Source organism: Trifolium pratense, linkage group LG6 (genome assembly GCF_020283565.1).
Source record: "Trifolium pratense cultivar HEN17-A07 linkage group LG6, ARS_RC_1.1, whole genome shotgun sequence".
NCBI classification, from domain to species: Eukaryota; Viridiplantae; Streptophyta; class Magnoliopsida; order Fabales; family Fabaceae; genus Trifolium; species Trifolium pratense.
The window spans coordinates 45834968-45844252 of NC_060064.1; the positions used below are offsets into that span (position 1 = coordinate 45834968).

The window sequence follows — 9285 nt, forward strand, 5'->3', positions numbered from 1 at the left end:
ATCAATTGCACCCGCACTGCACTTCTGTGTCTTGTCTCGTTGCCAAGCCACACTATATTTCTCTCTCCGTATTCAATCCTGTGGCAGATTAGAATGAATTTAATTTTTTTTTACAAAACATTGGAGTTAAACCCATGCTCTCTAACCAAACTCCAAACATCTGAACACCATGCCACTGGGATAAAGAGATGAACGTGATAGACATTAGTTAAAAAACAGTATGCTTAACTACATATTGGTCTTTTACGTTTATTTTAGGTTTTAATTTTGTCCCCTACGTTTAAAAGGTATCAATTTGGTCCCTTACGTTTATTTTAGGTTTCAAGTTAGTCCTTTCTATCAATTTTGTCACATGTGACACCAATTTGCATATGTGGACAGACACGTGGCACTTGGACACACTGACACGTTTAATGTTCAAACGGTGTTAGTGACAAAACTAACGGAAAAGACGAACTTAAAACCTGAAATAAACGTAAGAGACCAAATTAATACTTTTTAAACGTTACGGACCAAATTAAAACATGAAATAAACGAAAAGGACCAAATTTGTAGTAAGCCAAAACAGTATATATATTTAATAATCTGTGGAAAGGTTTTACCATTACATGCCATTCATGTATGCATTAGTATCATTATATATTGATTATATATTGATGTAATTTTATTTATTAAGTTTATCTTTTTATTTTTTATTTTATCTTTTTAAAAAACAAAACTTACGTGAAATTATGGCAGGCTAGTGGAAAGAAGCTGCAAAAGATGCTTCAACATCTCGTATCAGTACAGAACACAATAAACAAGTTAAAAATAAATTAAGTGCAGGAAGATAAATAACACAAGTCGTTTGTTAACCCAATTCGGTGCAACGTCACCTAATCTGGGGGATACCAATCCAGGAATGAATTCACTATAATAGTTCCAGTTCAAAGCCCTCGACCAACACCCGATACTTGACTTATCGCCTACTACCCGTGCAAATCCTACCTAGGAACCTCTTAGATATGAGACTCCGTCCCAATTCCTTCTAATCACAACTTGTGATGTCGAATTCAATAACAAACGATGGACACACCCTTCTATGAAACTAATATCTAGCCAACACTCTTGACTAAGTTCACAATTTGGGGTTGCTTACAAGCTTCCTCCAAGTACGATACTCAACTCATTACCTACAAGTTTCTAAGTGAGGACATAGTGACCATCTCACAACCCGAATGGTTCACTTACACCAACTCTTCTAGAGAGTGGCTCAAAGACACGAAATCCTAAAGACTACATCTTTAATGAACAATGGCTTCGGTGAATAAAATAGGTTATGCACCTTTCTTTAAATAGACAAAGCTTCGTGGATTTGGGCTTCAAAGATACTTCTTCTCCAAGAAACTTTCAGTGGATATATTTTAAAATTAAATCTTCCACAAATATATTTGCATCAAATTTTTTGTTGTCCATAAATATATATTTTGTAACAACCTCCTTGAAGCACATAAATATATTGGCATCAAATATATTTGACAGCTGGAAAAGCGATGGCCAGCTCACAAAGATTTTCTTCAAATAATTCTTCAAGAAAAGATTCTCTCCAAAAAAATAGTTGATGCATTCCAAAAATATTGAACATATTTTTGGACTGAATAAAATAAACAAACCGCCTTAGGTAACTTGCAGTGGAAGACACGTCTTGGCTTGTTAGATAAGTACGAAATTATATCTGAAACAAATCTCCCAAAAATATGATATATATATATATATATATATATATATATATATATATATATATATATATATATATATATATATATATATATATATATATATATATATAAAATAGGCGCGCTTCAGGTCTGCATTAATGTCGTACTCACATGCTACAACATCCTGTGTAACATTATGGCTATAATTGTTTTTGCAAAATGTAGCCAGCATAAAAACCCCAACACTACAGATTGCGCGGAACCTTGGGAGTTATCATACCCGGTCTAAGGGTCAACCTCCGACATCCTCTCAATGATTCCTTTATGGGAGTATTAGAGTGGAATAGGGAAGTGTTGGCAAGTCGTCTTCTCTTGGGTACATTACAAAAGTTTTCTTTTGTGGCAAACTTTGCATCATGTTTTCATTGAGGATTAGTTTAGGGATATCTCCCTAATTTTCGATTTGTTTTTTGTTTTTGTTTTTGTTCTTTTTGTTTTTCTTTCTTTTGCTTTTTTTTGGGCAAAGTTTGGTCCCCACTTTGTATAGTTTCTCCTTTTTTTGTATATATATTATATATGAGCAAAGAATCATAAGATTAATGCTACTAGATGATGTCTACTAGTCAGTATGATGTCTTATGATGCTCTTAGTTTATCTAAAAAAATTAATCAAATAATTTTATTCAATCCAAATTTCATAATTCAGATACATATTTTGTGTTATAAAAAAATATTAATGAAGTAAAAAAATTATACTCGTACACATAATTAAATTGGAAATTGGTAAAAACATTACAATATGTAGAGGTCGAAATTAGAATTAAAATTTCTCAATTATATATCTTAAGGGTACTAAACAATTTGAAGGAAAAAAAAATTTGCTATAAAATTTGCACTCCTGATCCAGGTTCCTAGATCCACCACTGTCGAGTATCGAATTAATTATCTGATAGCTATGTATTTTAATTAGTTTTTCTTAGTTTACTTTCTTGCGTTGCACTATAGGATTTTTCGGTTAAAGTTTTTAATTAATGAGACCACACATCTTTGTTTGCATATAACTTTTGGCCTTGTCACTCGAAATCTTTTTTTTCCTATTTTTATTTTAATATATTTAAGAGTAGTTTTTCGGTTAATGATAGGTAGTAGTTTATATGGGATAAACATTAAGATAAATGTGTAAACAAGACATAGTATTGATTACAGAAATGACATAAATTTCAATTTTATAAATGGCTTTTTGCAACTTCAAAATGTTAAAAACTATTTCATTGAAGGTAACAAAGCAAAGTAAACAAAAAAAAAAAAGGAAGGTAACAAAGCAAAAAAAAAAACTTATAAATTGATAAAAAAAAAAACTATTTAATTACAAGCAAATGAGAAAAAATATGGCTCAAACTCTTCAGTTTGTTTATGCTTTCATAATCTTTCTTTTTATATTTCTTCTTGCAGTCAATGGGGGTATGTGATTTTTCAAACCATTTTCAACTTTAACAAATTATATCAGTTTTTTGTCAAAAGAAAATATTATATCATTTTTTAATAACATCCCTTTTATCTTATTGGACATTGCAGCTATACCTTGTGTTACTGACGATGATTGTCCAAAGGAGATCCCCCCTGAATATTATTATAAGTGCATGAATAAGATTTGTATACTTATTAATTTAATGTAATATTGATCAATTGAAAAATAACCGAAATTTATATGCCGAAAACCATAGTTATGTGTTCTTTCACGTATGTGTTCGTTTCCTATGGCAATTATCGTTTCATATATCAACTTAAAATAAATGGATAATGTAACACTACAAATATGATGTATGTTAACGCGCCAAAAGCTCTCTTCTCTCTCTGAAAACAGCTTTCTTCCTCAACCACCTCCTCCACCCTTAATCCAAATATGAGCTTCACGATGTAGATCCAGGCTGATGGTGGTGTGATGAGCGACAGTGGTCCTCCAAACCACCACGTTTCATTGTCCTCACCTGTTGATGTTCCTCTCCGCGCCGGAAAGTTGTTACTGTTGCGGATTGTCTTTCGGCGGATTGTTGCTATTTTCCAGCAGGTGTGGTGGTGGTGGTGGACGCGACGATTATGAGTTGAGGGGGTGTGGTGGTGAGGTGTTGATGTAGCGGTGTTGGATCTGGCTCCGTCAGGGTGTGGTTGATGTCGTGTGTGATTGGCTTTCGACGGTACAAGATTCTCTGACCGCTTTCAAATCTGTTGAGATTTGCTGCTTTCTTTTTTGAGTCCTTGTTGGTTCCCAAATCTGTTGAGATTTGCAGTTCTCTTTGTATCTGATTGACTTATTTCACGTCGGTGTTGACTGTTTTGGAGGCGAACTACGAGCCAAAACTTGTCGACCTAGGTTTTCATGCTACCGTTGACCCCCATCAATTTTGGCTCGCGGAGTTGCTTCTTGGATTTCGATGGGCCGATCACTTTTGATTTGACATCGAAAGTTAGGGTCTTGTGGCATCTTTGTAGGTCAAGTTGATGTCTTCTTTGGTGGTCTGGAGGCTGAAGAGTGTCCTTCTAAGAATGGGATTAGATGTGGACCTCTATTAGATGGTGCCGGTTTTGGTTTTCTTCATTGGTGTTCCGTTTATATACGGCGGTTTTGTTTTGTAGTTACGCTTTTCCCCGTCTCTGTTCGTCTAGTGGAGAGACTGATTATTAATAATAATATATTTGGAGTTAAAACAAAATGATGTATTATTTAGAACTTTATTGTATAAATTAGGTGATCATGGCTTCAAAATTAAATTCTTTACTTCATTTGATTGAATTTGTCAACGTGATTGTTGCTTCCATTTTTAGTTTGGCCTTGTTTTTTGAACAGACCAAAATGATAAGGGAAAATCTATATATATTATATATATTGCAGAGATGAGTTTGTCTGCAGGATTTTGTAGGTCAAGGTGCTCATCATGAGAAGATGGATAATATAAGACCAGTTTGTGGATTGTTGTTTAGGTTGGTAAGGGAAAATATTCTCATGATGAGTGATGTTTCTAGACAACAGAATATCCTTATTGTTGATGTCAAAAAGAACTACACCTTTCATGCCTTCGTTATAGCTCAAGAAAGTGAAAATGCATACCTAAAGAGAGAAAACAGTGGACAAGTCTAAGCTAAAATTCAATTAATTCATGTTACTTTGATCAATTAGTTAAAAAGCTATATATAGCTATCAATCAAGGATGAAAAAGGAGGGAAAATTAGTTACAAAGACCGAAACGGTTAAAAACATAAACTAATAACTTCTTTTGCACGTTATTTCTTGTATCTTCACTTTTGGACTTTAACAAAGAGATCTAACAGGTGTTTGGAAATGATGAAATATGAATTTAAAAGATGGATGAAATATGAATAAGATGAGAAAACTCCAAGAGCAATCGAGAGAAGAGAAAAATCTTCACAACTCAATCCATGCCCACATTCTAAATTAAAGAGAGCATGCCACGATTTCCTAACGTACGAAAATCGTGGCCTGCTAGCTCCCTCTTCCCACTTCCTGAATTTGTGCAACTGATGCAATTTGTTATAGCTCTTGCATAGAAGAATTTGGATTTTCTAGAACGTTTTGCTGTCGCATTTCGTTAATTCTCGTATAAAGTGACATTCTCCTTACATGAACGTGGAAAAACCTAAATCAGTAGTTTTCCCTAAATCATTAAATATATTGCAGAAGATTAAGACCTACTCCCTTCGTCCCAAATTATAAGATAAAAAAGTCCATTTTTTTTGTCTCAGATTATAAGGGAAAAATGATTTTCAATAATGTTTTTTTCTTTATTCTCATAAAATTAAATGCAAATTGCGTTTAATTTTTTCTCTCTTTTCATTTCTCAATAAACAACAACCAATAAAAATTATTTATACATCTTCCTATGCAACTTATTCCAAGGAAAACTCAAAAACATATTTCAAATTCTCATGTTTTACTTTTTCTCAATAAGTGTGATTTTTTTTATTTTCCCTTATAATTTGGGACGGAGATAGTATGGGCGATTGTTAAACATATAAGTTGCTTGGAGTTTACTTGCTCAACAAGCTAATGGTGTATGGTAGCTATAGTAAGGACACTGTAGGTTAGTAGTGACACTTGCTTAGCTGGCAAGTTTGTTACAAGTTTGTTAGAGTTAGTTTTATGTATATAAGCAAACTTCATGTATCATTAACATTTATTCAATTCAATAATCAAGAAGCTTTTCCTTCTTTTCTCTCTATTCAGTTTCCATCATGAGTTTGTTACTCATCTTCTTCAAGAACTTCACGAGCGATCATTTAATTAATTGAACACTTAACTTAAACTTCGACTTACCTTAACATCAAAAACAACAACCAACTGTTAAAATCTGGTATCAGGCAGGGTAGATATGAATTATGATGTGTGACAGGTTTTGTGAATCTGGAATTAGTTTTGTTGTATTCTGATCATCCACTTTGGTTTGGCATAGCTTGTGCAAAACTTAATACTATTGTATAATGATGAAATTGAAAATTGTTGTTAACCAATTAATATAAACACAAGCAACAATTAAGAATATGAAAAACTAAAAATATTGGAAAAATAAATTACTAACTTGGAAAGGAAATGAAAGGAAGCCATTTAAAACTAAATAAAACTTAAAAGATCACAAAGCAATAATGCTAGAAGTGAAATAACAACATCCAAAATAGTAAAATCTAGTTTTGTTGTCCATTACATAATTTTCTCTAGGAACCTTAAAACACCACAAAATGTAAGTTCTTCTCACTTCTCCTCCTTAACTTCTGTTAAAAGGTGAGCTAGACCATTTGTAAGTGCAGATGTTGAACTTAAACCAGCTTTCAATATGTTGAGAACCTGTAAAACATCAAAGTAAATATAAGTGGTTTCGAATTAATCTCTATATAAACAATTCTACAAGCTTTAAAAAGGAATATTAAGAAATATATACTAGATACTTTTTCTCTTTCTTACCTCCTTGATGCCGATTGTGACAACCTTTTCCTTCAAATCAATAAGAGGAGTTTTCAATCTGTTAAGTAAACCCAATGCAGAAATTGGAGACAAGGGTGTTATGACCAAATCATCTGTAGCAACATACAAAGCTGGATTCTTGAGATAAGTTTCATGAATTGACTCATATTTAGATAACTTCATTCTACAATTTCCCACAGAACTCTTATCTTCACCAGATTTGAAACATTGAACATGATAAACATTACCACAATAATAATAACTGTAATCAAGAACACCTGGCTCAAGAATTGGTAATATCTGATTGCTTAATTTTATCTGTGGGGCAATGCAAGGATCAACAAGCCTGTTCTTAGCTTCTTTTGATATCAAATATTTGTTTACATTTAATTTAGCAATGCTCTTGTACAATCCACCAATGCTTCCCAAAGCAAAATTCTCATCAAATATACGATTAATTCCTCCCAAAGGAAAAGTAAGAAAACTCAACAGTAAATCTGCAAAATCTTGTTCTCCTTGAGCACACAAAACCTTACCATCTGATTTTCTTATAACAAGTTTCAGAATGATTTGGATATTGCTACTAAAATTAACATCAAACGTGAAAAACCTTGAAACATCGATGGATGGTTTCTTTCCTAAGAAGAAATCAGTCAAGGGAGACTTGGAGAACAAAGAAAGTTTTAGCAAATCAAGTACCTACGAAATTGTAATAATAAATTAGTAAAAATAATTTTTAAAAAATAAATTATTAAAATCTTAAGAGAGGTGATTATAGAGAGTTAATAAAGGAGTGATAGAAAGGTTCTATGTACCCAAAAAAAACAGGTTAAGGTTCTATATTCAAGAAAACAAATCTAAGCAATGATTTAGGAAATTGAAATAAAAAAACCTTTTCTTTCGAGATATTCAGAACTATTTCCTTCACAGAACTTGTGTTTTTTATTCCGAATTCTTGGAGAAGCCCAAAGCTAGCATAGTCAACGCTATTTGGCATGACCTTTAGATCATCAGTTATGATAAAAGTTGCAATGCAGTTAACAAATCCTTGGTGGAAACATTTAGGCAAAACGGGGAAGGAAAAGGAACCACCACAGTGGCATTTATATTTATCTTTATTGGTTGATATGACAAAATCATGACTGCGGTGGGAGCTAAAATTACCACATGCAAAGTACTTGGTGGGATGACCGTCATCAATGTTGAGTTTAAGAGTGTTACAATAATCTTCCGCAAAGTTAATCGGTTGCAGCAGCATTTGTTTGATTGTATCAGCACAGAAACAACTTTGATCAAGATCTGCAACACTTTTATAGAGGGAGTTAAGACAACCAACAGAAACTGGACCAATGCTAGTTTCCTTCTCCACAAGTCTTGCAATAGTTCCTAAAGGCATTGTTAAGAAGCTACACAAAATGTCTACAAAGTCTTTCCCTGCTTCAGCAAACAAGACTTTGTTACTCTCTTCATTCAACAGAAGTTTCAAGGACACAGAAGTTTCTGTTTGAGTAGTGTTAGTAGCAGCAGCGGCCATGTTAATTGGTAGAAACTGAAAAGTTTGGGGGTTTGGTTAAAGGGTGACTTTGCACGGCGTATTAAGCATCCATTTGATTCATATATAAGGATTGCAATTCTGCTTTTTTATAACAGAAACTCTTCATTTTCTTAAGTATTTTTTTTTTTTTAATAAAATTTTCAAAATTTATTTTCATTTAAATGTAAGTCTTGAAATTCGAACTATTTGAATTCTTGTAAACTTAAGATAGGAGTAACTTAATGAATGTACGGTGGTATTAACGAGTACTCGTATTTTCAAACCAACAATATGTCAAAAAGGATATGCGAAGTGTTCTATGCATTTAGGAATAATTAACAACAGTGATAGTGGCAATATTTTTTATAATAGTGATAGTGGCAATATTTTTTATTTTTTTTTAATTAATCAAACTTTAATGCATTTCATTCACTCAAGAATTTGATAAGCTATGCAAAGGATATGTGAAGGGTTCACTTCTATGCAAAGGATATGAGAATTTGATAAGCTACCTCGTAAAAGTTTACTCAAGAATTACAATAGTGATAGTGGCAATATTTTTTATTTTATTTTAATTAATCAAACTTTAATGCATTTCATTCACTAGAAACTAGGGGAATAATCTCATATTGATAGAAATTATTTCAAGAATTTGTCTTCCGAGCAAAAGTATAAGCAACCGTATTCTCATGTCTTCAAACAAACTTTACTTTAGAGTTCACGCACAACATAATATAATTTGGGTAATGTCAATGTCACACTACAAAAAAATGTTCATTTACAAAAATAATTTAAAATCATTTATTGACAAAAAAATTCTGCCACAGAGTTATCGGCAAAAAATTCCACCAAAAAATAATGCAATTCCGCCAATAAATATATCAGGAAAAATTTAAAAAAATAAAAATTGTTATGAATATTTAGTGGATGTCCATATAGGTTCTAGGCCCATGTTATTGGCCCATTACGTTTACTTATAAATAGAACTCATGTATCATGTAAAGGACACACTTAAGTATAATACACACTCTATTATTCTCCTCTCTTCTCCCTTTCTCTTTATTCTTCCCTATTATTCCTAT

At 32.5% G+C, this 9285-nt stretch overlaps 1 protein-coding gene and 1 long non-coding RNA gene across 2 annotated transcripts; one reads left to right on the top strand and one right to left on the bottom strand.

The window, feature by feature from the left end:
• Positions 1 to 3067: 3067 nt before the first annotated feature.
• Positions 3068 to 3436, top strand: LOC123888744. Its single transcript, XR_006802278.1, has 2 exons — positions 3068 to 3158; positions 3273 to 3436. It is a non-coding gene; the product is annotated as an uncharacterized LOC123888744 (long non-coding RNA).
• A 3412-nt stretch (positions 3437 to 6848) lies between these two features.
• LOC123892395 lies at positions 6849 to 8330 on the bottom strand. The gene is made up of 3 exons (XM_045942179.1): positions 7562 to 8330; positions 6948 to 7368; positions 6849 to 6853 (listed from the first exon to the last, which is right to left on the bottom strand). The coding sequence occupies exons 1-3, from the start codon at positions 8201 to 8203 to the stop codon at positions 6849 to 6851; spliced, it is 1068 nt and encodes a 355-aa protein (XP_045798135.1). The 5' UTR covers positions 8204 to 8330.
• Between the last annotated feature and the right edge of the window lie 955 nt (positions 8331 to 9285).

What these genes read in the sequence shown, in the direction of transcription:
- LOC123892395 (XM_045942179.1), bottom strand. Translation starts at nt 8,203, where the DNA reads ATGGCCGCTGCTGCTACTAACACTACTCAAACAGAAACTTCTGTGTCC. An exon ending in TGAATATCTCGAAAGAAAAG is followed by an intron (nt 7,369 to 7,561) that starts GTTTTTTTATTT and finishes ACAATTTCGTAG; the next exon opens with GTACTTGATTTGCTAAAACT.